Consider the following 16,428-nt stretch of genomic DNA (forward strand, 5'->3'; position numbering starts at 1 on the left):
CATCATGTATTTGTGTGTGAAATTGTTTCATGTTATGTGTGGTGTTTTTATTACGTGGCTTTACTTTTTATGTCCGTGTTTTTGGAGTAACGTTTTGATTTATGTAGTTGCTCTCGTGTTTTTGAACGAAATAAAAGTGTGCCTGTTTTACATTACTCTGCTCTCGCTGCACCTGACTTCGCCTCTAGTACAACCCCTTGACAACAATTTATCATTGAGGGAGTGGATTTGGATTATAATAATGAAGTAGCCAACCTGATTACAATCAGACACAGAGATGTTGGATATGCCTAAGGGATAATTATCTGTAACGAAAGAAACAGCTGCGTTGATTCACTCTATCCAATCATAGCAGCAAAACCGTGAGAGAGAACTGGCCCATATGCAGCACTCGGACTTGTTAACATTGGCGATGTCTTGTCTTATGTGAAGAACACGTATCCCCTAAGTCCTTTATGGAGAGGCCACTTGCTGATGTGTTTGATAGTGATCACTCCAGTCTGCCACTGTTTTGACCAAAAATTAGAATTGAACGATGCGCACTTGCATACCAACTGCCACTTGTCAATATTTCACAATTCTAAACCCATTCGCGAGCACCTTGTGTCCCCTGCGGCCTGTTCTGAAACATGATTCGCTATGAAACTCTTACGTGAACTGACTCTGTTACATTACCTGTTTTCAAAAGTCAAATCAAATTTTTAAATGCAGGTGAGCTGGTTCTACTCTTTTGGGAATTATCTGGTGTTTTGTGGTAAACTGAGTGTGTCGAGCATAAGACCTATGGTGCCCATATTAATACTTCAATAATTGAATTGGAACAGTGACATAAGTATCCTACGCTGAGCTTGGTTAGGAGCGTCAGCATTCTTCCCCTTAGCATCGTGGAACATGGTGCTCTTTTGAATGACTCAATGTGACTCTTCGAGAATGTCTGCATTCTCTTTAGGGATCCTTTCCATGCTACATTTTTGAAGCCTCTAAAAATCAGAAAAAAAGTTTACAAAGTAAGTTATATAAAGCTATGGTTATGAGGTCACTGGTCACTGCTATCCAATGATTGTTAAAGGCATAGTTCAGCCAAAATTGACATAACAGTATTTAGTGATTTTCCTTACTTTGACAGCAGTCTATGGACCTTGTACTGCAATCCACCACTTTGGTTTTTGTAAACTATCAACGGCCAAAAAACTATAAAGCATTTTTCAGACATAAAGCCAATCTCAACCATTTAGCATGTTTAAAATATCCATGTCCAAATCATAATTGCTTGGCAAGTGGCTAGTTGAACAGAATAAAGTGTGGATTGCAGTCACTCCTTGTGCACAGATTCTTTTCAGGGGTTAAGGAAACATTTCTAAATTTTGGAACTATTTGTTTTATGATTGCTATTGACATGCATATTAAAGGTAATTATAGGACAGTATGATATGACAGACTGACCTGTATAGGAGGGAGCATGGAGGTCATGATTGACTTGGTGAGCGAAGAGTAAATTTCCTTTCTCCTCTGGACGATCTCATGTTTAAGATCTGCTTTCAATTGTGTTCCTTTTGACACCAGAAAAAATACAATTATGAATATTAGTCTTCTTAAATTACACTTTACTGACCGCCAATTATTGGAAGGCATAATAATTACCGGTGCAAGCGAGCATAGCACAGTTACATCCAAGGTGTCATTAAGGGGGGAAACATTAATGATTCATGCCTAATATAGCTAGTAGATTAGCTTGCTAGCTAACAAGGTAAGCTGCCTACCGTGGACCCACCTCGGCCAGGGAGCCAAGTAATTAGTAACACCGATGATGAGCTACCACAACCAGCTATTGCTTAGCTAATTAGTATTATTTAAGATATTATTATAACTGTATTCATGTAGCCTACCTATCCATACTGTAGATGCTACTACTACTACTGCTGTAGACAGATCCCAACATGTGTCTACTACATGAAGCAGACCTGGGAGGTGAGCCAGTTGTTTTGGAGCAGCAGCAGCATAACTAGACCATTTTTTTATTGTAAAGTTAGGCACATGATTGTTTACTCACTTCCTAGTGCCTAGAGAGCCCCAGGTAGGCAGAATCTCAGCAGAAAGCTATCAGACATACTCTTATGCAAAGAGCAGGAAGAGGAGTTAAAGAGTAGCAGCAGTGCCAGTGAAGGAGTGACAGAAGAGATTGAACACCAGGTAATAAGGGAAAGGAAGAGTATGGACAGATTCAAAGTGAGGAAGATGAGGTTTTAGAGGATCCAGCACGATGGCCAGAGAAAGTACAAGACCATGAAAGGGAAGCTATTGTTCGCAGACTAGCCAACAGGTGTGGTGAGGAGACAGAACTGTATAAAACCATGCCCCCAGACTCAGAAGGCAAGCCATTCCCCAACTATTTACAGTATAGTAAGTCAGCAAACGGAAGAGAAAAGGTGCGGAGAGACTGGCTTCGTTATAGTAAGAGTGTAAAGGCATTATATTGCATTCCATGTGTTCTTTTTTCGCATGAGCAAAGTAAACTATCACCCAGTTTTCTGATTAGTAAGGATGTCTATAATATATCATCAGTGAAATGGCAGAGAAAGTATGACAAACTGCCAGAGCATGAGGATGGTGTGTCTCACAAGAACTGTTACTGGAAAAGGAAAAATCTGCAGCATACTGTTACAACAGCTACAGGTATAGACAGTCAGCTGCAGAAACAAATCCGGTCAGAAATGTATAAAAACAGAGACTTCTAGAAAGGATTGTGGATGTGACACTGTACTTAGCATCTAGGAATCTGCCATTTTGGGGGAAAATCACTCAGTCTTGATGATGTCCATAATGTACATTACCTAGGCTTACTTGAACTGTTGTCAAATTATGACACGCTATTACGTGAGCACTTACAGAAAGTCAGAGACAAAAAGAAAGGAGCACGGCTGACTCATTTCCTCAGCCCTGAGAGACAAAACGAGTTCATAGGAATATGTGGTCAAAGGGTTTTGAAAACAGTACTTGATGAAAGAGAAGATGCAATCTACTACTTGGTTATATGTGATGCAACACCAGACATTTCCCACACTGAGCAAAATGTATTATTGGTGAGATATGTACACAAAGATAAAGTTCAGGGAACAGGTGAATGGGAAAAAAATTACAATTTTCTTGAATTTAAAGACTTTGCTAGAAAGACAGGCAGTGAAATGTCTGTAATGATTTTGAGTGCATTGGAAGGGCATGGTATTGACCTAGCAGATTGCAGTGGTCAAGGCTATGATAATGGTGCACATATGTCAGGGAAAGTGAAGGGAGTTCAAGCACACATACTGCAAAAGAAACCACGGGCCACATATTCACCTTGTGCCTCCCATACTCTTATTCTTGTGGGTGTACATGCAGCTCAGTCGTACCCAAAAATATCAACCTTGTTTTGGCTGAATAAATTGTCTTTACAATCTGTTCATTGCCAGCCCAGAGCGATGGGCCATTCTCAAGGAAAAGACTGGCTGCTGTCTTAACCGCCTTTCAGACGCGATGGAATGCACGTATTGCTGTGGTCCGACCAGTGGCAACTCATTTACCGTCTATCATCAATGCCCTAGACATGCTTCTTGCTACCTGCAGCCTGACAAACGAAGCCAAATCTGAGGCAAAATATCTGAAAAGCTACTTCATGTCTTTCAGGGCTTTCTCTTCCTGCTCACTTTCTGGGTAAAGGTTTTGCAGTGCATTGAGAATAGAAGCCTAATTCTTCAGTCAGGAAATGTTTCTCTGGACACTGAAGCAGCTCACATTAAGACACTACAGGAAGAAATACAGGCTCTGCGTAATCAATGGGACGCTCTTCTGGCAGAATCCTCCATGGTGGCAAATGAAATGGGTGGAACTACTCAGTTTCACAGTGAACAGAGAAGCCGCCAGAAAAAAAGAAAACGTTTCCCTGATGAGACTGAAGATGACATAGCTAAGGAACAGACGCTGGATTTCGCAACACAGTGTTTTATGTGGCTCTGGATAGTATAATCATTAATTTGGACATGCAGTTCCACACAATTGCAGCTATATGCAAGGAGTTTTCAGCAATACTTTCAGGAGTTTTCAGCAATACTTACATTTTGGAAAATGATTGAAAACCAAATGTGTGTATCTTGCCACAAATTGAAAAACAAGTACTCCAAAGATCTCACAGATGGATTTGAAAATGAAGTGCGACATCTAAAGACGATATATGGTGCCCCTTTTTCAGATGGTCTTTCTCATGTATAGCTCCTAAATGACATCCATAAGAAGCAGCTACAGAGCATTTTTGGAGAGATGTGCATTGCACTGCGAATCTCCTGTACAATGCCTGTAACAGTTGCTGGAGGTGAACATGCCTTCAGTAAGCTGAAACTTATAAAGAACTATCTGAGATTTACAAATGTACCAAGACAGGTTCAACAGCCTTGCCATCCTTTCAATTGAAAACCAGTTAGCTAGAAAATTAAACTTTAAAGACATTATAAATGAATTTGCTCACAAGATTGCTCGACGCTGGGCTCTTGGTGCAGTGTAAGCTCTGAGTTTTGTTTACAGGGAACAAACACAAGGACAAATGTCTAAACCTGTTCTACCCAAGCCTGCCCGGGGATGGGCAAAATACTGTTTCCGAGTATTTTCTGCTATGGTTTTTGTCCTGTTGAACTTACTCAGGAATGCCCACATAATGTATTGACACTACAGTTGCAGTGTCACTGATGCTTGTTCTCTCTAGGTACCACATTTATGCCTGCAGTCCACATAGTTCAGGAATTGTTTTAATGTATTATTATTTAGGCATATATTTAGAAATTACCAACTCTTATCTTGTTTAAAAGAGTTGGTCAGAAAATATTTATCATTGGTCATTTCTTAATTAAAACTGACAATACCATATATTAAAAAAAAACAAGTCACCAATTGTGTTGTTATTTATAATAAAGCATCATAACAATCTCATGACACAGACAGCTTTTGTTAACATTAGGAACCAAAAATGTTTGCAATACTGTTAATATACAATTGAAGTCGGAAGTTTACATACACTTAGGTTGGAGTCATTAAAACCCCCTTTTTAACCACTCCACAAATATCTTGTTAACAAACTATAGTTTTGGCAAGTCTGTTCGGACATCTACTTTGTGCATGACACAAGTAATTTTTTCCAACAATTGTTAAACACAGATTATTTCATGTATAATTCACTGTACCACAATTCCAGTGGGTCAGAAGTGTACATACACTAAGTGTCACGCCCTGGCCTTAGTATTCTTTGTTTTCTTAATTATTTTAGTTAGGTCAGGGTGTGACATGGGGAATGTATGTGTTGTTTGTAGTGTTTTTGTTAGGTCGGGGTGTGACATGGGAATGTATTGTGTTTTGTAGTGTCTAGGGTGTTGTAAGGTTTAGGGGGTTTATTAGAGTAGTTGGGTTTATTGTTTAGTATAGTAGTCTAGCTGTGTCTATGGTTGAGTGTAGGTATCTAGGAAAGTCTATGGTTGCCTGAATTGGGTCTCAATTAGAGACAGCTGGTTATTGTTGTCTCTGATTGGGAGCCATATTTTAAGGCAACCATAGGCTTTAGCTGTTTGTGGGGAATTGTCTATGTTGAACGTTTGTAGCTGTGCACTACGTTTATAGCGTCACGGTCGTTTGTTGTTTTTTGTATAGTTTGTAAGAGTGTTTCATTTCATGTTTGTCTTCGTAGTAAAATAAAAGAAGATGGCTTATTTTCCACATGCTGCGTTTTGGTCCGTCTCTCCTCCACACGATCGTGACACTAAGTTGACTGTGCCTTTAAACAGCTTGAAAATTCCCCAAAATGATGTCATGGCTTTAGAAGCTTTGATAGGCTAATTGACATACTTTGAGTCAATTGGAGGTACCTGTGGATGTATTTCAGGCCTACCTACATCATGGGAAAATCAAAATAAATCAGCCAAGACCTCAGAAAGAAAATTGTAGACCTCCACAAGTCTGGTTCACTCTTAGGAGCAATTTCCATACGCCTGAAGGTACCACGTTCATCTGTACAACAATAGTAGGCAAGTATAAACACCATGGGACAACGCAGCCATCTATCCGTCAGGAGGAGAACGTTCTGTCTCCTAGAGAGTAACGTACTTTGGGCGAAAAGTGCAAATCAGTCCCAGAACAACAGCAATGACCTTGTGAAGATGCTGGAGGAAAGAGGTACAAAAGTATCTATATCCACAGTAAATTAGTCCTATATCGACATAACCTGAAAGGCCGCTCAGAAAGGAATAAGCCACTGCTCGAAACCGCCATAAAAAAGCCAGACTATGGTTTGCAATTGCACATGGGACAAAGATTGTACTTTTTGGAGAATGTCCTCTGGTTGATGAAACAAATAGAACTGTTGGCCATAATGACCATCGTTATGTTTGGAGGAAAAAGGGGAGGCTTGCAAGCCGAAGAACACCATCCCAACCGTAAAGCACAGTGGTGGCAGCATCATGTTGTGGGGGTGCTTTGCTGCAGGAGGGTCTGGTGCACTCACAAAATAGATAGCACCATGAGGAATGATAATTATGTGGATATATTGAAGCAACATTTCAAGACACTCAGTCAGGAAGTTAAAGCTTGGTCGCAAATGGGTCTTCCAAATCGACAATGATCCCAAGCATTCTTCCAAAGTTGTGCAAAATGGACAACAGAATCAAGGTTTTGGAGGAACTCACAAAGCCCTGACCTCAATCCTATAGAAAATGTGTGGGCAGAACTGAAAAGGCTGTGTGAGCAAGGAGGCTTACAACTGACTCAGTTACACCAGCTCTGTCAGGAGGAATGGGCCAAAATTCACCCAACCTATTGTGGGAAGCTTGTGGAAGGCTACCCGAAATGTTTGACCCAGTTAAACAATTTAAAGGCAATGCTACCAAATACTAATTGAGTGTATGTAAACTTCTGACCCACTGAGAATGTGATGAAAGAAATTAAAGCTGAAATAAATAATTCTCTCTACTTTATTTCTGAGCAATTCTCACATTCTTAAAATAAAGTGGTGATCCTAACTGACCTAAAACAGGGAATTTTTACTCGGATTAAATGTCAGGAATTGTGAAAAACTGAGTTTAATTGTACTTGGCTACGGCATGTAAACTTCAGACTAACTGTAGGCAAAGGATGAAGGTGGAAACTAGAATCTGTACAATTGTAGTATAGAGCAGCAGAAGCTTATAGTTAGTACATTTAATATCACATATTGTTCAGTACGTTATTTTAATCTGAAACATTCTGATTTCTATGTTAGGGGCCCAATAGTTTTTTCTTCTTCAATGGGCCCCAAAATTCTGGCAACGCCCCTGGTACCATCTATGATACAATTTCACAGTTAACAGCCAACCAAATGTACATAACACAGTTGTATTTCCACAAACCTCAGTTTTGAGGAATGCCAGCCGAGGAAACATGGTTTCTTCATCATGGCGCTCTAAGAGGATGCTGAAATTATCAATCTTTGCAGAGATAGATTTCTGAGATTTCCTAGAAGACATGATGATAACCGTGTTATTCAAGTGGTGGATCTTTGCCCCAATAAATGTGTCTGTAAGGCACGTAGAACATAACTTACTTGAATGTTTTTGAAAACATATTTTTAATGGCATCGCACAGAGAGCTGCTCAGAGAAGCATTCATGTTTGTTTTTACTCCATTTGTTGACCTGCAGGACCCCTGGCCATTGCATACAGCTCTCAGCGTCTGGTGGTACCCCCCTCCTCCTTTTCCTTTCTGAAAAAACATACAACTATCATCATTTTGTCAGATTGGAGAACAGATTGGAGTTTTCCTTATTTCATCTTGTTCTAAGAGCAGCTCTTTCCTCCATGGAAAAAACAAATGTGATTGGCTAAGGTTTGGCAAGAAATGCATTCCAAGTAATTCCAATTAAGTTTAGAGTTAGGGGTTGGGGTGGGATACGAACCAGGGACCTTAAATGAGCTTTCATCCAACCAATCACATTTGTTCGAATCAAATTTTACTTGGCACATGCTTCGTAAACAACAGGTGTAGACTAAAAGTGAAATGTTTTCAATACAGAGAGAAAAAATAAATAATAGAAACATAATAACACAAGGAATAGATTAATGATAACTTTGCTATATACGCAGGGTACCAGGACCAAGTCAATGTGCAAGGTAATTGAGGTAGATATGTACATATAGGTTGGGATAAAGTCACTAGGCAACAGGATAGATAATAAACAGTAACAGCAGCGTATGTTATGAGTCAAAAGAGTTAGTGCAAAAAGGGTCAATGCAGATAGTCCAGGTAGCTATTGGTTAACTATTTACCTATTTAGCAGACTAACAGTCTAGCACACTATTGACCTTGAGAAAGAGCTGCGTTTATAACAAGGTTTAATAAATTACACTCAGAACAAGATTGAATAAACAGTGCTCAGATCAGTGGAGACTCCATCATTGAGCACCACACTTTTAGGTAAAAAAAGTTTTTGGAGGCTTGCCTGTTTTGTTTGTTATTTTGGCATTAATACGTGTCACATATCAGTTTGCAAACAATGTAAAAACATTTAATTGAGTTAATAAATCCGCATACAAACATGGTCTCTTTTTTGCTTTCTTGAGTAAGGCAGCTCCAAAATGCAGATGTTTTAGCCTAGCTCAGTGCTTTCTGTGGTGGTGGGGCTAGACAGCAGAAAATACAGAGCGTTGCACCTGATTGGCTCAGTTTTCAGTCATGATTGGTTCAATTTTCTGTCACTCATGGGACAGTACGTCATCCCCAATTCTAAGGTTAGAGCTCGAAAATGTTAGCCCCTTGTAACGCTCCTCCTCTTCGTCTGATGAAGAGTAGTCAAGATCGGACCAAGGTGCAGCGTGGTAAGTGTTCATTATAAATTTAATGAAATACGAAACACTCTACAAAATGACAAACGAACAGTTCTGCAAGGTGACATACACTAAACAGAAAAAATTGAATAAGTAAAATTCCACTGAACCCTGCTAGAACCTTATGGCCCAGCCTAAGGTATCATTGACTTACTGGTGCTATCACTTCCTCCTTGGCTCTTGTCACACATGTCTTCTCTGACTCTAGCACTCCGGCTGAAAGACACTTGTCAAACTCCATGTGAATGTCTGACATGAACTGGTCAATGTTCTGGAGCTCATCTTCCAGCCTTCGTTCTAGAAGCTTGTGCAATTTTTTTTTCCCGGTCTCCATCTTAAACACAACAGAGAACAACCAATCCGTAAATATATTGAGATGGATGAAGGGTACATTCATTTAAAAAAAGGCTAATGCATTAAAGGCAATACCGATTTGGTGATCCCATGGTTTACCACGTGGACCATGGAGAGGATCCCATAGGCTCCAATCACATAGTCTCTCATCACTTTTTCTGACCGTTGGTCATTCAGGCTTTTCAGCAGAGCTCTCAGCTCAGGTATCTCTGAAAATGAGATGCATTTAGTCATTTTTCTGTTAATGTACAATAATCTTTAGGTCAACAATCATTGTATGAGCAAAGAAAGCTGTTGTTAGATTCATATTCAGGTTGAGTATATGACTTTAGAACAATTTATAATAACAGCCCCAACTCCAATAGATTAGGTGCAAAGAGATGGTATTTGCAAACTGTGCCGGTTTTACTTTCGGTCTTGTTTAACCTTTTAAACCTTTACCATACCCTGACACTTACCCTAATACATATTCATTATACAGTACCTAACCTTTCAAGGTTCTTGTGTCCTAGAAGTCATTTGCATAAGTTTGCCAAAAAAACATTGCATGTAAATGTTTTTTCAAAAGTTGTAATTCAATGTTTTGCTAAAATGTATGTGAAGTTTAAAATGTATATATATTTGCATTTTTTTTTTGTTGTTTTTTTTTTGTTGCAACAAACAATCGGTTTGCACGTATTCCTATTGGAGGTTTTGTTGCACAATAATGCAAGTGATCATACCTGTCTCTTCTTGTCTCAGAATGCAGTTATTATCCTTCTGGAATTCTTGAGAACTAACAGTAAACACCTGCATTTCATCAATAGCCTGAATGTATTTCATAGATGAAGTGACAAAAGAAAAACAATGCATCAATATACTTAGCAATCACTCTTCAGTCAATCATTGCTGAAGTAGCTGAACTGGTTCTTTTGGAGTTACTTCAGGGACATTTCCAAGTTTTTGAATAATACAAAATTGCATTTACCTATTCAATGAACTTTCGGTCTAAGAATTTGAATGCCATTTGAATGGATTTTATATTATTCTAATTCAAGGGAACACCTTTGTCTTCTGACAGATAACGTCATTCTAACACGAACATGTTGCCATGAACTATCAGTTCTTTAGCATTTTTCTCATTTCATGTCCAAATCACTTTAAAGTAATTTTATTGAGCTACACAATCAATTTGAGACGCTTTGGGATGCTTTGGACATAAAACACAAAAAAATGCATAGATTTTTGGACACAAAGCTAAAACATTTGCATGTGGAGACAGTAGCTAGGTAAACAAAATAAAAGCATGGATTGCTATCTTACCTCGTCCATACACTACAAGGCAAGGAAAATATCCCTTTAAGTTAAAACTGGACCTTTTTCTGGTTTCAATCAATCTATACATCCTTTATAGATTCTTATTTGGTTCAAGAAAATAAAAAAATCTTACTTCATACGGGTTGCTGTAATTCTCTTGAATTTCCATCTTGGCTTGTTGATTTCGGTGCAATATGCATGCACGTTTCTGCTCCTCTGAATCGTTAGAAGAGTCCTAATTGCATGTGAAATAAGAGGAGACCATGGGAGATATCCATACAGTGACATATTCAATTCTCTATAAACCAATTATTTGTTTATAGTTCTGTAAACAATGTATTTGTCATATTTTGTGTAGCTGTACCTCTATGTGAAGGTCTTCATCATCCATTTCACTGAAATTGGATTTTGTTCTTTATTAGTGATGTATAAGCAGTGAAAATATGTCTATATCTGGGTAGGTAATTGTAAACAAATATTTGTAAAGTAATCGCAATATATTAAACTGTTAAAACAGTAATAACATTTGAGTTTAAAATGTCTCACAGCATATAATTGTCTGGGTTGATGTCGTCTGTCTTAGTACAGATGAAGGTGATGTTCTGACACTGTCCACCAGGACCCATATTACTGATGCTGTTGTCCAGCATATTCCATGCATCCCTGTCAGCCGCAGCCCGGTCAATGTCAGCCACGACCCACACAGAGGAGCACTTAGTAATGTACTATTAAAAAAAACATGGTGTTCAGAAATGTTATTTAGAATGTTAAAACAAAAATTGTAACAGCTGAGGTAAAATAAAACATTGGACATAGTGTAAAATATTTGAAGCCATAATCAAAATTTAACTCATCATTCAAGCTGATTCTTTTTAGGTGTACATGATGAGTTGAATGCCAGTGGTTCTAATGCTGGAATTCAATCTAACCCACTGTAGTAATGTTTACAGTGATGTTATTTGGAGAGAAAAAATAGCCGCACTCACACACACACACTTCTTTGAAGTAGGTTTTTATAGCCCTAACGAAAATGTAGTTAATAAACTACATTTTACCTACTGAATACCTACTGGATTCATGTTACCTGATCAAATTGCTGTACAATGATCTGATGCACATTCAGATGTCATAAATCAGCAGTGCAGAGCTCTCCCTGTCGTATACCGTGCCTTGATTGTATTACTGTTGATGATATCTGGAAATGTGCATGTACACCCTGGTCCATCTACTGTTGCTAGCCCCAATTCTGACTTGTGCTCCGATATCTGCTTCACTGATTTCTGCTCTCGTTAAAGCCTGGGTTTTCTGCACGTTAACACTAGAAGCTTATTACCTAAAATGGATCAATTGAAAGTGTGGGTTCACAGCTCCAGCAATGGGAGTCCCTAAATCTTTCTCAGATTATCACCAATCCCACAAGGTATGACTCCAAACAGAAAAGGCTACTCTCCTCAATGTTATCCTCACAAATAATCCTGATAGGTATCAGTCTGGTGTTTTCTGTAATGACCTATGTCATGTTTTACAGCCTGTGTTCGTAATGGCTGCTCAGTGAACGACCTGTCCTGATTTGTCATAGACGCTTGCTAAAAAATTTGAGCAAGCCTTCCTTCATGAACTGGCCTCTGTAAAATGGTATAGAATCAGCTTAATCCCCTCTGTCAAAGACGCTTGGACTTCCTTTTTTGATATTTCAGTGGTATTGTTAACAAACACGCCCCATAAAGAAAATGAGAATTAAAAACAGGTTCAGACCCTGGTTCGACCGGTGATCTTGCAGAGTTACTCCACCTCAACAATTGCATTTGGCGAAAGGCTCAGCACACGCATACTCAGACTGACTGGCTCTCATTCAGACAAATTAGAAATAAGTGCACTCAGGCTATCCGGAAGGCAAAGTTAGTTACTTTAAGAAGCAGTTCTCTCTCTGTGGGTCTAACACCAAGAAGTTCTGGAAAATGGTTAAAGACCTGGAGAATAAACCCTCCTACTCATAGCTGCCCATGTCCGTTAAAGTTGATGATGTGGTTGTTACTGACAAGAAGCACATTGCTGTGCTCTTTAATCACCACTTCATGAAATCAGGATTCCTATTTGACTCAGCCATCCCTCCTTGCCGTCCAACATTTCCTCATCTCCCACCATTCTAATACGACTATCCCTGAGCTTTCTCCTCTTTTACCCTGCCAAGCTACAAAGTTTTCCCTGCAGGCAGTCACTGAGTCTGAGGTGCTAGAGAGCTCCTGAAACTTGACCCCCAAAAAACATCTGGGTCAGATGGTTTAGACCCTTTCTTCTTTAAGGTTGTGCCCCTATCATTGCCAAGCCTATCTCCAATGTTTTTAACCTTTCTGGGTAATTCCCATTGCTTGGAAGGCAGCCATGGTTCGTCCTTTATTTAAAGGGGAGATCAAGCTGACCCTAACTGTTATAGGCCATTTCTATTTTGCCCTGTTTATCAAAAGTGTTGGAAAAACTTGTCAATAATCAACTGACTGGCTTTCTTGATGTCTATAGTATTCTCTCTGGTATGCAATCTGGTTTCCGCTAAGGTTATGCATGTGTCACTGCAACCTTAAAGGTCCTCAATGATGTCACACTTGTCCTTGATTCTAAGCAATGTTGTGCTGCTCTTTTTATTGACTTGGCCAAAGCTTTTGATACGGTAGACATTCCATTATTGTGGGCCGGCTAAGGAGTATTGGTGTCTCTGAGGGGTCTTTGGCCTGGTTTGGCCACTCTCTCAGAGTGCAGTGTATAAAGTCAGAAAATCTGCTGTCTCAGCCACAGCCTGTCACCAAGGGAGTACCCCAAGGCTCAATCCTAGGTCCCACGCTCTTCTCAATTTACATCAACAACATAGCTCAGGCAGTAGGAAGCTCTCTCATCCATTTATATGCAGATGATACAGTCGTATACTCCTGGCCCCTCCCCGGATTTTGTGTTAAATACTCTACATCAAAGCTTTCTTAGTGTCCAACAAGCTTTCTCTACCCTTAACCTTGTTCTGTCCACCTCCAAAACAAAGGTAATGTGGTTCAGTAAGAAGAATTCCCTCTCCCCACAGGTGTGATTACTACCTCTGAGGGTTTAGAGCTTTAGATCTCATACAAGTACTTGGGAGTATGGCTAGACAGTACACTGTCTTTCTCTCAACACATATCAAAGCTGCAGGCTAAAGCTAAATCTAGACGGTTTCCTCCATCGTAATCGCTCCTCTTTCACCCCAGCTGCCAAACTAACCCTGATTCAGATGACCATCCTACCCATGCTAGATTACAGAGACATAATTTATAGATCAGCAGGTAAGGGTGCTCTCGAGCAGCTAGATGTTCTTTACCATTCGGCCATCAGATTTGCCACCAATGCTCCTTATAGGAGCACTCTATACTCCTCTGTAAACTGGTCATCTCTGTATACCTGTCGCAAGACCCACTGGTTGATGCATATTTATAAAACCCTCTTAGGCCTCACTCCCCCCTATCTGAGATATCTACTGCAGCCCTCATCCTCCACATACAACACCCGTTCTGCCAGTCACATTCTGTTAAAGGTCCCCGAAGCACACACATCCCTGTCACTGATATTTTCAGTTCGCTGCAGTTAGCGACTGGAACGAGCTGCAACAAACACTCAAACTGGACAGTTTTATCTCAATCTCTTCATTCAAAGACTCAGTCATGGACACTCTTACTGACAGTTTTGGCTGCTTTGCGTGATGTATTGTTGTCTCTACCTTCTTGCCCTTTGTGCTGTTGTCTGTGACCAATCATTTTTGTACCATGTTTTGTGCTGCTACCATGTTATGTTGCTACCATGTTGTTTTCATGTTGTGTTGCTACCATGCTGTGTTGTTGTCTTAGGTCTCTCTTTATGTAGTGTTGTTTTGTCTCTCTTGTCGTGATGTGTGTTTTGTCCTATATCTCTATGTTTTTTTGTTTTTTTAAATCCCAGCCCCCGTAGGAGGTCTTTTGCCTTTTGGTAGGCCGTCATTGTAAACAAGAATTTGTTCTTAACTGACTTGCCTAGTTAAATAAAGGTTTAAAAAAATTCAATAAAAGAAAAATTAACAATACACATGTCTTAAATGCATAATTTAGCTTGAATGCAAAAAGTACAAAAAATGTATTCTTAAAATAAATTGTTTCTTCTTTTTGCTTTTTGGGGTTCTGCATAAGCAAAAAAGAACTCCATACCTACTGTAAACTATGGTGGGGGATCTTTGATGTTATGGGGCTATTTTACTTCAACTGTTCCTGGGGCTCTTGTTAAGGTCAAGGGCATCAGGAACTCTACCCAGTACCAGGACATTTTAGCCAAAACCTATTTGCCTCTGCCAGGAGGCTAAAACTTAGATGCAAGTGGGTCCCAGCAAGACAATGACCCCAAACACAAATCAAAATCCACAAAGAAATTGTTAATAAAACATATTTTGGGGGTGAAAATTAATATACGTTTAAATAAACCTTTTGAAGGTACATTTCTTTGCTTTTAGTTTGAAAAACATGCGCTGACAATATACAATATAAAATAACTTCATTTTGGTAAGGAAAGCTTAAACAAAACCATTCTCTGATTAAACCACATAAATACCACACTACAGCGTACCTTCAGGTTCGATTAAATTGAGACCTACTGTAAATGCATTCAGAAATTATCACAAAAGTAAATGATTACCGATTCCCACATCTCATCTCTGGCCTTGTTGCAGTCTCCAGTTCCTGGAAGATCCACCAGCACAATGTGTTCCAGAAGATCCTTGGAGTTTGGCATCTTGATGGTCACATACTTCACAAGTGGCCAGTAATGTATCTGGGATGATTTATATTGTTTCCCATGTATCTTTCTTTTGCTTCGTATGTAGCAGGCGATCTCTGTAGAGAACTTTGTGGCCTGTCAAATAATGTAATATTATTCTTAAGTCACACTCTACTCTTTTACAACTTTCTGGTATATTTAATAAAATAATTGATGGCTATTATGCATTTCATGTTGTTTGTCATGCTGTTCTTGAAGTTCAGGGGTTCAAATGGGAACATATTGGACCCTAATTGGATCTCAGACAGCAAAAAAGAACCTGTATAAAAGAGGCTTAAAATGACTTACTGTGTCAAATGACAGGATTTTCCTAGTTGATGAGAAAAACTCTGGGATGTCGCTGAATGTCTCTGACTCCAGTGACTTCAGTTCATCAAAGCTTTTCCCGACTGCATCTTCTCCGTACAATGCCTGGATTTTACTGTTTGACATATTTACCATCCTTTTATCTTTCTCCTCACCATCAATTTCTTTGATTTTCAAAAGTGATTCCAGCTCCTTCTCCCACTCCTAAAAAAAAAGTCAAACACATTATTTTACTGAATATATTACAGTGGGGCAAAAAAGTATTTAGTCAGCCACCAATTGTGCAAGTTCTCCCACTTAAAAAGATGAGAGAGGCCTGTAATTTTCATCATAGGTACACTTCAACTATGACAGACAAAATGAGAAGAAAAAAATCCAGAAAATCACATTGTAGGATTTTTTATGAATTTATTTGCAAATTATGGTGGAAAATAAGTATTTGGTCAATAACAAAAGTTTATCTCAATACTTTGTTGTTGGCAATGACAGAGGTCAAACGTTTTCTGTAAGTCTTCACAAGGTTTTCACACACTGTTGCTGGTATTTTGGCCCATTCCTCCATGCAGATCTCCTCTAGAGCAGTGATGTTTTGGGGCTGTTGCTGGCAACAAGGACTTTCAACTCCCTCCAAAGATTTTCTATGGGGTTGAGATCTGGAGACTGGCTAGGCCACTCCAGGACCTTGAAATGCTTCTTACGAAGCCACTCCTTCGTTGCCCGGGCGGTGTGTTTGGGATCATGTCATGCTGAAAGACCCAGCCACGTTTCATCTTCAATGCCCTTG

General features: G+C 39.4%; 1 protein-coding gene across 3 annotated transcripts in view; it reads right to left on the bottom strand.

The window, feature by feature from the left end:
• Positions 1-839: 839 nt before the first annotated feature.
• The window catches only part of LOC112077732 (nuclear GTPase SLIP-GC), a 28,069-nt gene continuing 12,480 nt past the window's right edge, over positions 840-16,428 (bottom strand). For 2 of the 3 annotated variants that reach the window (XM_070441814.1, XM_024144192.2), the window contains exons 6-15: positions 15,627-15,848; positions 15,198-15,413; positions 11,067-11,245; positions 10,885-10,915; positions 10,654-10,755; positions 9,947-10,031; positions 9,300-9,433; positions 9,025-9,204; positions 7,592-7,749; positions 7,278-7,503 (exon numbers count right to left, since the gene is read on the bottom strand). In XM_070441814.1, coding sequence (XP_070297915.1) covers positions 7,293-7,503; positions 7,592-7,749; positions 9,025-9,204; positions 9,300-9,433; positions 9,947-10,031; positions 10,654-10,755; positions 10,885-10,915; positions 11,067-11,245; positions 15,198-15,413; positions 15,627-15,848 — 1,518 coding nt within the window. In that variant the 3' untranslated portion in view covers positions 7,278-7,292. Of the gene's footprint in view, positions 981-1,443; positions 1,551-7,277; positions 7,504-7,591; positions 7,750-9,024; positions 9,205-9,299; positions 9,434-9,946; positions 10,032-10,653; positions 10,756-10,884; positions 10,916-11,066; positions 11,246-15,197; positions 15,414-15,626; positions 15,849-16,428 lie in introns of those variants that run through there. The other variant, XM_070441813.1, reaches the window with a different exon arrangement.

This window comes from Salvelinus sp. IW2-2015, unplaced genomic scaffold, assembly GCF_002910315.2.
Source record: "Salvelinus sp. IW2-2015 unplaced genomic scaffold, ASM291031v2 Un_scaffold4875, whole genome shotgun sequence".
NCBI classification, from domain to species: domain Eukaryota; kingdom Metazoa; phylum Chordata; class Actinopteri; order Salmoniformes; family Salmonidae; genus Salvelinus; species Salvelinus sp. IW2-2015.